The sequence below is a fragment of the Ambystoma mexicanum genome, chromosome 13, assembly GCF_040938575.1.
Source record: "Ambystoma mexicanum isolate Mex_15411 chromosome 13, UKY_AmexF1_1, whole genome shotgun sequence".
Taxonomy (NCBI): Eukaryota; Metazoa; Chordata; class Amphibia; order Caudata; family Ambystomatidae; genus Ambystoma; species Ambystoma mexicanum.
The window spans coordinates 4,723,726-4,740,348 of record NC_090938.1 but is presented as its reverse complement, the minus strand read 5'-3'; the positions used below and the strand labels follow the sequence as shown (position 1 = coordinate 4,740,348).

Genomic DNA, 16,623 nt, shown 5'->3' with positions numbered 1-16,623 from the left:
TAGTCCTCAGTCCAATACTGAAAAGCTGCAGGTGTTCCTTTCTAGAGCTGGAAGTGATGGAGCACAACTGCAGTGTCGCCTCGCTCTGCTCCCCCCCTTTCTCAAAAGGAAAAACGGTAGAAATTCTCTCTGATGATCACAAATATTCTTAAGAGTTTACTATGTAAAGGATCAGATCTTTTGTTGCAGTTTCTTTCCTTATCTTATTTTTTCGTTTATTTCTTTTTTCTTGTTGTTTTTTTTTCTTCTTCAAAGAATATTTTATACTCATGCAGCAGGTAATATTTACCTAATAGTTTCTTTTATATCGTTTGCGAAAGGTTCTCACTTGTTTATATGTGGGAACCAAAACACTATTAAAAAAAAGAAAGACCTGCGCCAGTATTGTCTCTGTTGTGTTGTGTTGTGAATCAAATGGACGTCTGCTGCTAACTTCTCCCCCAAGGCCACAGCTTGGATCACCCCCTTCCTCCAAGATAGAGCCACAAAGGTCTTCTCCGACCAAGCCTGCGCACACCCCAACTTCATCGAGTGTGGAGTCCCGCTAGGTCAGATCATCTCACTCACCGGATACAATATAGTCACCAGGCCACTGTTGCCCATCCTTGACGCACTAGGCATCACCGACACGAATTACGCTGACGACACTCAGGTTCTCATTCCACTCTCAGGCAACTATGAATCCGACACCAAAATCCCTCAACTCAATCTACTCTACCATCCAAACATGGAGGGCAGAAAACTGGCTATGTCTAAATGGAGACAAAACGGAACTACTCCTAACCCCTCCTCTGAAACCCAAAAGAGACTTGATGACCAATATAGTACCTTCACCATCGACAACTTAAAGTGCTTGGAGGGATCTATGACTAGACAGGTCCACGCCTAGCACCCGCAGCAGCCTATCACCCCAAAGTGCTAACCGCAGCCAGCCCCTTCCTCTCCGACCTAAACTGCCTAACCATAGCCAGAGTCATAATCGGATCCCGACTCGACTACTGTAACGCCCTCCTAGCCGGATAAACTCCAGGCGGCCATCTGCATTTCCAAAAGAGACCACATAACAGCTGCCAGGGAACAAGCCCACTGGCTCCCCATCAGAGAAAGGGTCATCTTCAAAACACTGACCCCTACACACAAATGCCTACACAACACAGCCCCCGTACCTCTCACAGAGAATCACTAGAGTACACACGCGAAAACCCACTACACCAACCGCATCACAGTGCGCAAGGTCCTGAGGTCACACGCTGTGGACTCCAGCTTCCCATTGGAACTCGCTTCCGCCTCACCCCACGGGGCGCTCACTGCTTGTGATCCGTGGTCTGTACCCTTAGCTGCTCAGGCAACTTGCATGAAAATAAGGTACAGACTCTCCTTAATTTTTCCGGGAGGATAGCTCAGCGCAACAAGACGAAACGAAGCAACACAGGTTCGATCCCCGGGTCCGTGCTTAATAACCTCTGGGTATTAAGCGCATTATAAATACGCAACTAAGAGACATAGTCCTGTAACAGCGTCTCGATGCCCCCGGGCTGTGCGATCGCTTTAAAAATACAAACAGATAAATAAAATAAATTAATAGCTACACTCAATGTAACCAGCAGCAAATTATGCATCATGTAACCAAGGCACCTGCTTGTAACAGCGCCTCGGGGCTACAAGTGCGCTTTATAAATCTAAATAAATAAAAAAGTAAATATATATGCGTTGGGACAGTACCATGCAAAGATACAATGATGCGCCCGCAATCTTGTGCCAGCAGGGTGCCAGCAGGGTGCACGGTCCTGCCCCAGGACTCAGTGACTGCTCAGCTGGTTGTGCGCTTGCATCCAGCGAGGCCATTGTCGTGCCAGGGATCAGGACAGCGGAAGCTGGTGTTGTGCCGGGAGATGGCATCCTCTGCCTATTTGGGCCCCAGGCTGTGTGCCCGCTGCAGGCCTCTCTTGGGCAGAATCCAGCGCTTAGCAGAGACTAGGTGCCCGGCTGCCACCTGTTCGGCTCCTGGGAGTTGACTTTCAGAAGCCTTCCCTTGGCCCTGGGGGGGGGGGGGGGGGGGCTGGCTTCACTACGCCCCCACAGTGTGCAAACACTTCTGCAGGTCGTGACTGGGTGGGGCCGCCATGCGGGGCGTCACGTGGTGTGTCTGGGCTGCGAGCAGCTCGCGGGAGTGAATGGCGGGCCCGGTGGGGGGGGGGGGGGTGCACGGCGGGGTGCAAGAGGAGAGAGTGTGTGGGGGTGCAGGGAGTGCCCCGGACTGACGGTCCTATCCTTCTCCTCAGGTGCAGGCGGTGGCGCTGGCGGCCCTTTTCACGGTCACGTGGCTTCTCGGCGCTGCACTTCCGGTGTCCGGGACCCGCCGTTGTTATATACACATCACGGAGCAACACATGGCGTTCCTGGATGATCTGGTAAGTGAGGGGGTGACGGCGCACAGGGGGCAGTGAGGAGGCAGTGAGGCCCCGAGGACTCATGGGACTGTCCCGGGGGAAGTGCTGACCACTGCACGCTGCAAAGACTCCAGTGGCGAAGGGCCAGGAATCAGGCAGGACTCAGAGCAATGAGGAGTGAGAAGGTGGGGTATGGGTGGGCGACGGGACACGGGGGCAAAGGAGGCCACCAGCAAAGAGGGATTAGAGGGTTGTTGAGAGCAGATAGACAGCAAAGAGGAGAGAAAACCAGGTGTAGTTTCCACTGTACCAATACCCTCACTATCTGCCCTGAGTATCTTATCATGACTATTGAGGAGCTTGCTCGCTGTCTGTGTACTGATTAACACTGCCATCTGGTTACTGATTAACACTGCCCTCACTATCTTATCATGACTATTGAGGAGCTTGCTCACTGTCTCATTACTGAGGCGCTTGCTCACCGTCTGATTACTGATTAACACTGCCCTCACTATCTTATCATGACTATTGAGGAGCTTGCTCACTGTCTCATTACTGAGACGCTTGCTCCCGTGTCTGTTTGCTGATTAACACTGCCATCTAATTAATTACCGCTTAACACTGCTCTGTGCTTACTGATTAACACTGCCCTCACTGTCTTACCATGACTATTAAGGAGCTTACTCACTGTCTCATTACTGAGGAGCTTGCTCCCCTGTCTGTTTACTGATTAACACTGCCCCTGATTACAGATGAACACTGCCCTCACTGTTTTACCATGACTATTGAGCAGCTTGTTCACTGCCTCATTACTGAGGAGCTTGCTCACTGACTGTGTACTGATTAACACTGCCCCTGATTACTGATTAACACTGCCCTCACTGTCTTATCATGACTATTGAGGCGCTTGCTCACTGTCACATTACTGAGAAGCTTGCTCCACTGTCTGTTTACTGATTAACACTGCCCTCACTGTCTTATCATGACTATTAAGGAGCTTGCTCACTGTCTCATTACTGAGAAGCTTGTTCCCATGTCTGTTAACTGATTAGCACTGCCATCTGATTACTTGTTAACACTGCCCTCACTGTCTTATCATGACTATTGAGGAGCTTGGTCACAGTCTCATTAATGAGAAGTTTGCTCCCCTGTCTGTTTACTGATTAACACTGCCCTCTAATTACTGATTAACACTACCCTCACTGTCTTATCATGACTATTGAGGAGCTTGGTCACAGTCTCATTAATGAGAAGCTTGCTCTCCTGTCTCACTATTTTTTGACACTGCCCCCACTATCTAATTGTGATGACCTCAGGGTAGATATTGAGTCGTGACACTAAGTGGGATGTGGGACCAGGACACTCAGAAGGGGAAATTGTAGTTGGCCCCTGAGGTGGAAAGGGAAAACAGCACCCTGAGGAGGAGGGTGGGGGAGGGGAAGACACAGGAGGAGAGAGTAACCACTGTCTGCTTCCTTTGCAGATCGGTAACCAGATGAACACACCCTGCAATATCTCTTTCACCTTCGTGGACTTGAAAGCTGAGGTGAGTGGCTGTTAGTGGTCCAAAGCCGAGTGGAAAGGCCAAGAATTGATAAGCACTCACACCAGCTGTATACTGCAAGGCCGTGGGCGAGGGGCCAGGGGTTCGGCCTGAGGGTGCCTGCAAAGGGCAGCCTGTAATGTGTGTGCTGCAAAGCGCACATTCCTTGCAGTATTTTAATTTATGGTAAGATTGACAACATGGGGACAGTAGCTGTGGCCCCCTGAGGCTTGAGGCCCATTTCAACTGAAAAGGTTGAAATGCCCTGGTGCTATCCCTGCAGAGGGCGGCCTTGTCATGTTGAAAGTTTTGTCATCTGAGCAAGGCAGCTCTGTCTACAAAAAGTCTTTCATGTGGAGGGGCGGTCTCTTCTTGTGAAGCGCCATCTGTCTTGAGGTCGCTGTCCAGAGGCGTGAGTAGGGCCTGAAGGGGCAGGGCCCACCCAAAATCTATAAATGCTGATTCATCAGTGTTGTGTGGGCATTTACAGGTGTTACTGTCACTGCGGTGGGTCCAACTACATTAACTTCAGGTCCCACTTGTTAGACAATCCTGGCTCTGCCTCTTGGGGGCGGGGGGGGGGGTGTGGGTGTTGGGGGTGAAATGTCTGCATGCACACACGAGTCTCCTAACTCTGCCTCTGTTGTCCCATGTCCTCCTCTTTAGGGTGATGAGGGGTACAAGGCCTGCTATGTGACGCGAGCCATGCACTGGGTAGGGAAGATCCTGGAGCACCAGGTGAAGAGCTACAGAGACGGCTCCACAAACCGGAAGCACGCGAGGGAACTGAAAGAACTCCACACGAGACTGATCGCAGACGATTGCATCTCCCCGACACACTCGCCGCCGGAGGTAGCGCCACCTGGGGCGGGGTGGCAGGGGGGGGTTACAGGAGTGATGGGGAAGGGAGGGATCGAAAGGGGAGGGTGGGAAGAGAGAAGGGTGGGGGGCCTGGGCACCCCCCAGGAAATCTCTGACCACGTTAATACCTTTTCAGTGCCACCGCCCTAACATCCGGGCAGCAGCACCCACAGAAATTCCTAAATTGCCTCCCTGGGGTGGGGTATCAAGGGGCATTAGAGGAGGGGCTGCAGGGTGACATCACCCACATGAAAGATGATCTCCTTATGGGTGAGAGGACAGTGGCCCAAAAAAAGCAGGAATGAGAAAGTAAGCAGCATGTGGGTAAAAGGGAAAGTAAGAAGTGGCGCGAGAGGGAAGTGGATGCATGGGGTGCAACATATTGGAGGCAGGGTGCAAGGAATCTGCAACATATAGGAGGCAGGGTGCGAGGAATCTGCAACATATAGGAGGCAGGGTGTGAGGAATCTGCAACAGAGGGGAGGGAGGCTGCGAGAAATCTGCAACAGGAGAGGCAGGGTGCAAGGAATCTGCAACATATAGGAGGCAGGGTGCGAGGAATCTGCAACAGAGAAGAGGCAGGGTGTGAGGAATCTGCAACAGGAGAGGCAGGGTGCAAGGAATCTGCAACAGAGGAGAGGCAGGGTGCAAGGAATCTGCAACAGGAGAGGCAGGGTGCAAGGAATCTGCAACATATAGGAGGCAGGGTGCGAGGAATCTGCAACAGAGAAGAGGCAGGGTGTGAGGAATCTGCAACAGAGGAGAGGCAGGGTGCAAGGAATCTGCAACAGGAGAGGCAGGGTGCAAGGAATCTGCAACATATAGGAGGCAGGGTGTGAGGAATCTGCAACAGAGGGGAGGGAGGCTGCGAGAAATCTGCAACAGAGGAGAGGCAGGGTGCAAGGAATCTGCAACAGAGGAGAGGCAGGGTGCGAGGAATCTGCAACAGAGGAGAGGCAGGTTGCGAGGAATCTGCAACGGAGAAGAGGCAGGGTGTGAGGAATCTGCAACAGAGGAGAGGCAGGGTGCGAGGAATCTGCAACGGAGAAGAGGCAGGGTGTGAGGAATCTGCAACAGAGGAGAGGCAGGGTGTGAGGAATCTAGAACAGACGGGAGGCAGAGTGCAAGGAATCTGCAACAGTGGGAAGGCAGGGTGAGAGGAATCTGCAACATATAGGAGGCAGGGTGTGAGGAATCTGCAACAGAGGGGAGGCAGGCTGCGAGAAATCTGCAACAGAGGGGAGGCAGGGTGCAAGGAATCTGCAACAGAGGGGAGGCAGGGTGCGAGAAACCTGCAACAGAGGAGAGGCAGGGTGCGAGGAATCTGCAACAGAGGGGACTCAGGGTGCAAGGAATCTGCAACAGAGGAGAGGAAGAGTGCGAGGAATCTGCAAAAGAAGAGACTCAGGGTGCAAGGAATCTCCAACAGAGGGGAGGCAGGGTGCAAGGAATCTGCAAAAGAGGGGAGGCAGGGTGCGAGGAATCTGGGCAGAAACATGTTTTTTTTTGTTTTCCAGAGGGAGAGGAACATGGTCACAGTGACTGTTCTTTCTACTCTGGGGGTGTTCATTGGTGCTTGTGTAAAGTTCTGTGCACGCCTGCCTAGTGTGCACTCTCACGCTGGTGTAAAGTGAACTTTCCTCTCTCCGCAGAGCTGCACCAAGACCTTCTCCACGTCTCCCGCAGACATGCTGATGGAGGTGCAGAGAGTCTTCAGCATGACGCGGAGGCTCCTCAACCTCGCGAAGCCGAACCCGGTGACGTGCCAGGATGACATATGTGAGGAGCCGGAGGAGCCTGTGGAGCCGGAGGAGCATGTGGGCCCAGAGGGCTCGGAGAGAGAGGGCACAGCTGCCACCCCAGGTGAGTGCTGGGCAACCCCTCGCTGCTATTCTGAAATGAGTCCATGGGGAGCAGAGCAGCAGGGAGCATCGAGGGGCTGTCAAGGAGGGTTTAGGCCACTCTATATATATTGTAAATCCTGCTGGATATACAGTACAGAGCTGTAAGTTGGTACGCACTATGACACACTCTTTCTCAGCCTATTAACTTTGAAAATGCACTCTCCTTTTCTTTGAGGGAGTAAGGAAAGCGGGTTTAGGGATTTCATGGCACTCATCCAACACCTGAGTGGATCATGGCTGATCCCTGGGGATCTGGAAGGTTTCCAGGTTAACCTGACGAATCAGTGGTAATCTGTCCTTCCTGAGCCCTGCTCAGCCGCTTTCAGTTTAGGGCCCTTTAGGAACGTGCATATGTAATGGATGGGATCATACAGAATAACTCTGAGTCCAAATAACCGAAGCAACTCAGGAAGATGGCAAAGTACTGTTTTATTAACAATTGTCTAAAACAGGGAGTTACAACGAACATCAACAGACGTTCGCTCAATTTCTCTCAGTGATCTTTTCACATAACATAGACTTTATACAAAAAATACATCAGAGGTGATGTCATACTATGTGGAAAATAATAGAAAACCTACTAGGGATTGTGATAGGCTTAAGGGGAACATCAAAGTATACTTACATGGGAACTAGGATTGTGATTGGGGCGACAATACATGCCTACCTCTAAAACACGTCATCTTTAAAACCATCAAGTGCACTGTTTTCAATTGGTCTTCAAACTATAAGGTCCTTCATTATACTGCATAGTACAATTGGGTGGCACGCTTGTGCCACGTCTGGAGCATTCGGTTCACTTAGAAGCATGTAAACCCAGACCCAGGTGCAAGGAGGTGGCCCTGACTTTACCTCCCCACCCAATTAGCCCAACATCTCTCATCACCCATGCCTTCTGCCATGAAGTTTGTCTTTGAACTTGGCCTTGCAAAGTATCCTTGTCTGTGGGAACACATGGGAATGAGAGCACTCACTATCGTTGTTCTAGGACTGCACGTTCAACTCTATTTTCATCCTTGGGTCACGTGAAAGGAGACCAGAATTTGGTCCATTTTGTAGATTTTTAAATGTCTTAAATGAATAAAACTTGCCACTCTTGGTGTTCTTTTCTTTGCAACTTAACAAGAGATGATTCATCTTTCGCACGTTCATTCCTTTTAAGAGTAGATAACCGACCTTGGCTGCCTCAGTTTTGATAACAGGGCAGACAGCCTTGCTATGCAGCTCCACGATTTCAGCATATTCTTGCTGCAACACAATACTCGCCTTTTCTCTTCATGGGTCCTGGCTTACTAAATTCACAACACCGATTCCCAGCTCCTGTACAATGGCGGCTCTGCCTACATTCTATTCACTACGTATAGCCAGCTTCTCTGATGACTTAATCTACTTGCGTTCAGCGTCTGCACGCTTCATGGGTCCTGGCTTACTAAATTCACAACACCGATGCCCAGCTCCTGTACAATGCGGCTCTGCCTGCATTCTATTCACTACGTATAGCCAGCTTCTCTGATGACTTAATCTACTTGCGTTTCAGTGTCTGCACGCTTCATGGGTCCTGGCTTACTAAATTCACAACACCGATGCCCAGCTCCTGTACAATGGCGGCTTTGCCTGCATTCTATTCACTACGCATAGCCAGCTTCTCTGATGACTTAATCTACTTGCGTTCAGCGTCTGCACGCTTCATGGGTCCTGGCTTACTAAATTCACAACACCGATGCCCAGCTCCTGTACAATGCGGCTCTGCCTGCATTCTATTCACTACGTATAGCCAGCTTCTCTGATGACTTAATCTACTTGCGTTCAGCGTCTGTACGCTTCATGGGTCCTGGCTTACTAAATTCACAACACCGATTCCCAGCTCCTGTACAATGGCGGCTCTGCCTGCATTCTATTCACTACGCATAGCCAGCTTCTCTGATGACTTAATCTACTTGCGTTCAGCGTCTGCACGCTTCATGGGTCCTGGCTTACTAAATTCACAACACCGATGCCCAGCTCCTGTACAATGCGGCTCTGCCTGCATTCTATTCACTACGTATAGCCAGCTTCTCTGATGACTTAATCTACTTGCGTTCAGCGTCTGTACGCTTCATGGGTCCTGGCTTACTAAATTCACAACACCGATTCCCAGCTCCTGTACAATGGCGGCTCTGCCTGCATTCTATTCACTACGCATAGCCAGCTTCTATGATGACTTAATCTACTTGCGTTCAGCGTCTGTACGCTAATTGAACAGTTGATTCTCTGCAGAACTTCATGCATGTGTAATCTTCTTTCTCGTATTTAAAAGTTCACTTGACTCTTTACTTCGTCATTAGTTCCTGTAAGATCCATGCATCCTCTTCAGCCAATATCCCGGGATGTTGCACACGTCTCGTGTGACGTCACTAGCTTCTGTTTTTGCTCTTTTTCATATTCCTTCAGGGAGTTCCTCTCTGATTGGCGTCTCTTCGGGAATACATTCGATAGGTTTGTCTCAATGGGTATCTTCTTTTGAATATATGCTGTGGTATTGGCACAACTGCTGGTGTCAAACATGGCACCATCTCAGACTTCCAACATATAGGAGGTGGGGGGGGGGATTTCCTGCAGAGGCGTGTAACTGCTCCCCATCAGCTTTTCTGGATCATATGTGTTGGATGTCTACCCATCCTTCCTTTCTGGGGATGCAACCCACGGGTGGCCATCCAGGGTGGTGGTGACCACCCACCCTGCTCTTCTGCGGATTCAAGCAGAGTCATGCTGCATCTACCAGGATTGGCCATCCCATGTGGTGGGTGACAACCCATCCTTCCATTCTGGTGATCCAAGGAGAGTCATGCTGCATATACCAGGATTGGCCATCCCATGTGGTGGGTGACAACCCATCCTTCCATTCTGGGGATCCAAGGAGAGTCATGATGCATCTACCAGGATTGGCCATCCCATGTGGTGGGTGACAACCCATCCTTCCATTCCGGGGATCCAAGGAGAGTCATGATGCATCTACCAGGATTGGCCATCCCATGTGGTGGGTGACAACCCATCCTTCCATTCCGGGGATCCAAGGAGAGTCATGATGCATCTACCAGGATTGGCCATCCCATGTGGTGGGTGACAACCCATCCTTCCATTCCGGGGATCCAAGGAGAGTCATGATGCATCTACCAGGTTTGGCCATCCCATGTGGTGGGTGACAACCCATCCTTCCATTCCGGGGATCCAAGGAGAGTCATGATGCATCTACCAGGATTGGCCATCCCATGTGGTGGGTGACAACCCATCCTTCCATTCCGGGGATCCAAGGAGAGTCATGATGCATCTGCCAGGTTTGGCCATCCCATGTGGTGGGTGACAACCCATCCTTCCATTCCGGGGATCCAAGGAGAGTCATGCTGCATCTGCCAGGATTGGCCATCCCATGTGGTGGGTGACAACCCATCCTTCCATTCCGGGGATCCAAGGAGAGTCATGATGCATCTGCCAGGATTGGCCATCCCATGTGGTGGGTGACAACCCATCCTTCCATTCCGGGGATCCAAGGAGAGTCATGATGCATCTACCAGGTTTGGCCATCCCATGTGGTGGGTGACAACCCATCCTTCCATTCCGGGGATCCAAGGAGAGTCATGATGCATCTACCAGGATTGGCCATCCCATGTGGTGGGTGACAACCCATCCTTCCATTCCGGTGATCCAAGGAGAGTCATGCTGCATCTACCAGGATTGGCCATCCCATGTGGTGGGTGACAACCCATCCTTCCATTCTGGGGATCCAAGGAGAGTCATGATGTATCTACCAGGTTTGGCCATCCCATGTGGTGGGTGACAACCCATCCTTCCATTCTGGGGATCCAAGGAGAGTCATGATGTATCTACCCGGTTTGGCCATCCCATGTGGTGGGTGACAACCCATCCTTCCATTCTGGGGATCCAAGGAGAGTCATGATGTATCTACCAGGATTGGCCATCCCATGTGGTGGGTGACAACCCATCTTTCCGTTCTTGAGATCCAAGCAGGCCCAGTTTTCATCTACCGGGATTAGCCCTTCACTTCCTGACAACTCCTTAGACTCTGTCCATTGCACATGGGGGTATGGGCTGCTTTGACCCCCAACATCATCCTCAAAATAGAGTGAGGACAAAAAGGGACATTTTAACATGCTCTCCTCTATTGAAGGAACGGAGGGCACGCTTAGGCTCTGCAATAAGGAGCTGAAAGAGGGTGAGACGGAGATGGGGGGTCCCAGGATGACAAGCAGTCATGCCAAAGTTCAATGTCCAAGGGCATCCTGGCATCTCTACGCTGGCACAGTGCCAGCTACAGTCTAAAGGACATCTCTCTGGCTGATGAAAGACCACTTGCAGTCCCAGAGGCCAGTACACTCCTCTGCATTACCACCTGCCACGCTAGAGGCTCGTGGCACACACATAGACTCACCTTCGTCTGATGGGTAAAGGGCATTAGGGTGTTGGTATTTGGGGAGACCCAGGAGAAGGCAGGATGTGGGCCACGTCTCGCTCCATTGCCATTTCCAGGGTGCCCTATTGCATGCACTGGTGCTCACTCGTCTGACCTTCTGCAGATGTTGCAATTTACTCAATGATTTTATCCGATTGTTTCAGGTCCAGCTCAGGACACCTGCACCTGCCCCACCCTTGAACCCCCCGATTCTCCTGCATCCTTCAAGCCTGGCTCACCTCAGCAACACAGCAAGGATGCCACAGGTATGAAGGTGCTGCCTGCCACGCGGCACAGTGAGGGAGGTGTCAGGGTAGCCAGGACTACACAGAACATCCCAGGGACGCCTGCAAGTCAGGAGGTCCCTGGGAGCCTCTGGACCCCTCCAACCATCATGCCTGCCCCCACCCTGGAGCCTGCACACACACCTTCGCTCCTCAGCACAGAACTGCTCTCAGGCACTAGACTGGCACCACATCCCTCTTCCACACCTGATTCAGGGAAGTACCAGGAAATTCCTGTGACTGATGCTCACTCCGCAACCCCTGGGGGCAGCACTTCTCTAATCCAGGGTGAAAACCTCACGGCAGGTTCTCCCAACACCATTGGTGGCTCCGGTGGGAGTCCTATGAGGGCTGTGACTAGGGCGGTTATCACTCATCAGACATCAGTGAAGAAAAGTAGCATTGCCCGCTCTGAGGACTTCTCATCTGTGACCGAAGGGGTCGCCCCTCACCAAGCTTCCACGGAAGACAACATCATCGTTGGCACCACTGAGGCCCCCGTGTCTGTGAGTGAAGGGGCCGCCCCTCACCAAGCTTCCACGGAAGACACCCTCATCATTGGCAGCACTGAGGCCCCCGTGTCTGTGACCGAAGGGGCCGCCCCTCAACAAGCTTCCACAGAAGACACCCTCATCATTGGCAGCACTGAGGCCCCCGTGTCTGTGACCGAAGGGGCCGCCCCTCACCAAGCTTCCACGGAAGACACCCTCATCATTGGCAGCACTGAGGCCCCCGTGTCTGTGACCGAAGGGGCCACCCCTCAACAAGCTTCCACAGAAGACACCCTCATCATTGGCAGCACTGAGGCCCCCGTGTCTGTGACCGAAGGGGCCGCCCCTCAACAAGCTTCCACAGAAGACACCCTCATCATTGGCAGCACAGAGGCCCCGCTGGCAGTCAGTGACGAGGCTGCTCTTGACCAACACTCCTTCAAAGACACCGCCATTAGTGGCACGGATACCCTCATATTAGTGACTGGAAAGGCTTCCCTGCTCCAAGAATCCTGGAAAGACATCACCATTGGGAACTCTAAGGTTCCTATGGCTGTGACTGGTGTGCAGCCTACGCAGGTGCTGGACCTTCTCAGGACTATGAACACCCCTACTTCCCCTAGCACCATGCTGGTAATCCCTGAGGCCATTGCGCAAGCACCTACCGTAGAGAGTGGCCCTGGCATTTACCATCTACCGTGGAGGCCCGGGCCCCCTGGTGTACTTAGAGGGCTAGAGAACCAGCAGTCTGATGAACGAGGGGAAAGTGTCGCTGGCCCACACCATGACTCTAACCTCCTCCCTCTCTATGGCCCAGGACCAGAAAACGCAGCGGGATCTGGCCAGGAAGAGTCCATGGGAAGGGCCTACACGTACCTGCTGGTGCCATGTATCCTGGGTATCCTGCTGGCGCTGAGTGGACTCCTCTACTACAGACGTCAAAACCAGGTATGTCTCCACTCTCCTCCACTGCCTTATTACTAATGAACACTGCTTCGTTATCTGATGAAGACTATTGAGGTTCCTCGCTGTCTGATGACTGAGGAACACTGTCGTCCTCAAGGCAAATAGCGTAACGGGTAGAATCCCTATCTGAAGTTCTTGGATGGCAATTGGGTCACATAATGGATCGAATTCAGAGAAAAGTCCTAATGGGATGGACAAAATGTGCGCCGAAATTCGGCGATGCAGATGTAGCACAATTAATTCAGCACAGAAGGTTAATATCTTGTATATATGGTAGAAATATCTGGATCAAAAGTAAGAGGGATGGATTCATCCGGCGCACATTTTGTCCATCCCATTAGGACTTTTCTCTGAATTCGATCCATTATGTGACCCAATTGCCATCCAAGAACTTCAAATGGGGATTCTACCCGTTACGCTTTTTGCCTTGAGGACGACCTCATGGGTCGAAACACGTGTCGGCTGTGACCGCAATAAATCACTTTCCACATTATTGGACTTGTCGCTTATTCAAGGACATTTGAGCTCTCATTTTACTATTGAGGATCTGACCATTTGAATATCGAGTCCTCTGCACACCACAACTGCACAAACTCCACTTCATGCTATTAACTGTTGGAGGAACCCGGGGGAAGCTCCCGTGCAGTGGCTGCTGCAATGGACTACCCATATTCTAGAGAAATTGAGCGCATCCCAAACCTGTCACTCCCCATTATCTATGTTTTATTACTGATTAACACTGCCCTCACTATCTGATGAAGACCATTGAGGAGTTTCCTCACTGTCTGATTACTGAGGCGCTTCCTCCACTGCCTTATTACTGATTAACACTGCCCTCACTATCTGATGAAGACCATTGAGGAGTTTCCTCACTGTCTGATTACTGAGGCGCTTCCTCCACTGCCTTATTACTGATTAACACTGCCCTCACTATCTGATGAAGACCATTGAGGAGTTTCCTCACTGTCTGATTACTGAGGCGCTTCCTCCACTGCCTTATTACTGATTAACACTGCCCTCACTATCTGATGAAGACCATTGAGGAGTTTCCTCACTGTCTGATTACTGAGGCGCTTCCTCCACTGCCTTATTACTGATTAACACTGCCCTCACTATCTGATGAAGACCATTGAGGAGCTTCCTCACTGTCTGATTACTGAGGCGCTTCCTCCACTGCCTTATTACTGATTAACACTGCCCTCACTATCTGATGAAGACCATTGAGGAGCTTCCTCACTGTCTGATTACTGAGGCGCTTCCTCCACTGCCTTATTACTGATTAACACTGCCCTCACTATCTGATGAAGACCATTGAGGAGTTTCCTCACTGTCTGATTACTGAGGCGCTTCCTCCACTGCCTTATTACTGATTAACACTGCCCTCACTATCTGATGAAGACCATTGAGGAGCTTCCTCACTGTCTGATTACTGAGGCGCTTCCTCCACTGCCTTATTACTGATTAACACTGCCCTCACTATCTGATGAAGACCATTGAGGAGCTTCCTCACTGTCTGATTACTGAGGCGCTTCCTCCACTGCCTTATTACTGATTAACACTGCCCTCACTATCTGATGAAGACCATTGAGGAGTTTCCTCACTGTCTGATTACTGAGGCGCTTCCTCCACTGCCTTATTACTGATTAACACTGCCCTCACTATCTGATGAAGACCATTGAGGAGCTTCCTCACTGTCTGATTACTGAGGCGCTTCCTCCACTGCCTTATTACTGATTAACACTGCCCTCACTATCTGATGAAGACCATTGAGGAGCTTCCTCACTGTCTGATTACTGAGGCGCTTCCTCCACTGCCTTATTACTGATTAACACTGCCCTCACTATCTGATGAAGACCATTGAGGAGTTTCCTCACTGTCTGATTACTGAGGCGCTTCCTCCACTGCCTTATTACTGATTAACACTGCCCTCACTATCTGATGAAGACCATTGAGGAGCTTCCTTCACTGCCTTCATTATCTGATGACTTAAAAAAAAATGTATTTGTGCATATTGGTGTCCAGCCTTTACACATAAACACATTACATCATATGTCATTGAAACATATCACTTATGATAAAAATGAGGCATCATTTACAAAACATTTCAGTTCAAAGGTCATTATAAAACATTATAAAACACTGGTGTATATGAACATTATAATCTTGTGTGACTAGTACATTATCAAGATAAAATGTCAATTTAAAAAACTCAGTGATAAAATTCATGATCTCTCCAGGTTATGCAGCAAGTAGATAATCCAGCACGTGGCAATATTAAGAATAATGTGGCCATGTATCAGTTCACTTACGTGTGCACTTAATCAGGTTCTATATATGGAATGCGGCCGCCGTGGTCATTAAGGACTCGGCACAATACACAGAGCTCCAAAATAGATCAGAATCATAGTCCTGAAATTCTGCGTAACCTTTATTCTAGCAAGAAACCAGGTGACTGCAATTAGTAAGCACGTGTCTAGCGGTTTCTAGTTCCCCTTTACAAAATCTACATAGAGGGTCAGTGTTGGCAACACTGGGAACAACTCAAATCTCAAATATGTAATAAAAATTGTCAAGGGCGGAGAGCAGCACTTTGTTAAGTAACTACATGGTCTGCCAGAAAAACCACCTTGTTGGTTGTATCTCTCACACTAAGATTTGCCTGCAAGCTTTGCCAATGTCTGTATTCGATCCCATTCTGGAGTCTTTTTAACATGGCCCGCCAGGCAAAACTATATAAGAGTCTCAAGAAATGTAAACACCCCGATTTCGTAAAGGTGATCTCTGACCATCCTGTCCAGTTCTACGAACCAGGTACTTCGAGAGTACCTTGTCTGATGGACAGAAGTTGGCCTCATTAATGAGTTACAGACGGGGTTGTCTCCCGGTAAGGCCAAAAGGGATCGTAATATTTTGGCTTCCAGAGAAATCCACCATTTAACAGAGCCTTCAGGATAGACCTCCAACATATACAGAATACTAGGAACGACTGAGGTTCTATAAGCACGGACCTTTGCCTTAATGGAGACTCCCCCAATACCAGCAATGATCTTTCTGAGCACCACCCACTTTTTCCAGACACTAGGTAACATTTTCAGAGGTAGATGTTGATTTAGGATTATTTCGTAGATATATACCTAGGTATTTCTACTCAGTATATCGTTCAATTGGTGGGTGCAGGGCTCCCACCCACCAATTAACGGAGTTATTTTTAGGAGCCTTCCTGCCAAAAATAAGGATTAAAGTTTTATGAGGGTTAATTACCAAACCATTTTTAGAGGCATATTGTTGCAATGTCCCTAGGGAGCATTGAAGTCCAATCGGGGTTCCCGCCAGAACCGCAGTGTCGTCTGCGTATGGAAGACAGTGCAATGGTCTGTTAGCGTACCTAGAAGGATGCTTATTTCCGACTATATCAAGACATTCATGAACATCGGAAATGTATAAGTTATACAACAGGGAGCTAGGGGGCATCCCTGCTTTAACCCTTTGTTGCTAGAATTAGATTCTGATAACTCACCCTCCTGAGATAGACGGTTCTGATTTCCGTATCAGAGTCTAGTAACTTCATGAAACAGAGCAGTGAGGGGGCACTGCCCCAACTGCTTAGTTTCCACCAAAGTCTGCTTCATATGACACTGTCGAAGGCACCCGAGTAGTCCACAACACGTCTGCATAATGCCAAGCGTGGCATTGATCACTCACAGGCGTTCCTGTGTGTGATCACTCACGTGCATTCA

The 16,623-nt window shown here is 50.0% G+C and overlaps 1 protein-coding gene across 3 annotated transcripts in view; it reads left to right on the top strand.

The window, feature by feature from the left end:
- Nucleotides 1–16,623, top strand: part of CSF1 (colony stimulating factor 1) — a 44,435-nt gene that overhangs the window by 12,645 nt on the left and 15,167 nt on the right. For 2 of the 3 annotated variants that reach the window (XR_011282872.1, XM_069632976.1), the window contains exons 2-6: nucleotides 2,283–2,411; nucleotides 3,874–3,936; nucleotides 4,600–4,785; nucleotides 6,447–6,657; nucleotides 11,310–12,868. Coding sequence is in view for 2 of the 3 variants with exons in the window: in XM_069632976.1 (XP_069489077.1) it covers nucleotides 2,283–2,411; nucleotides 3,874–3,936; nucleotides 4,600–4,785; nucleotides 6,447–6,657; nucleotides 11,310–12,868 (2,148 nt within the window). In the remaining variant the exon portion in view is untranslated. The remainder of the gene's footprint in view (nucleotides 1–2,282; nucleotides 2,412–3,873; nucleotides 3,937–4,599; nucleotides 4,786–6,446; nucleotides 6,658–11,309; nucleotides 12,869–16,623) is intronic. The other variant, XM_069632977.1, reaches the window with a different exon arrangement.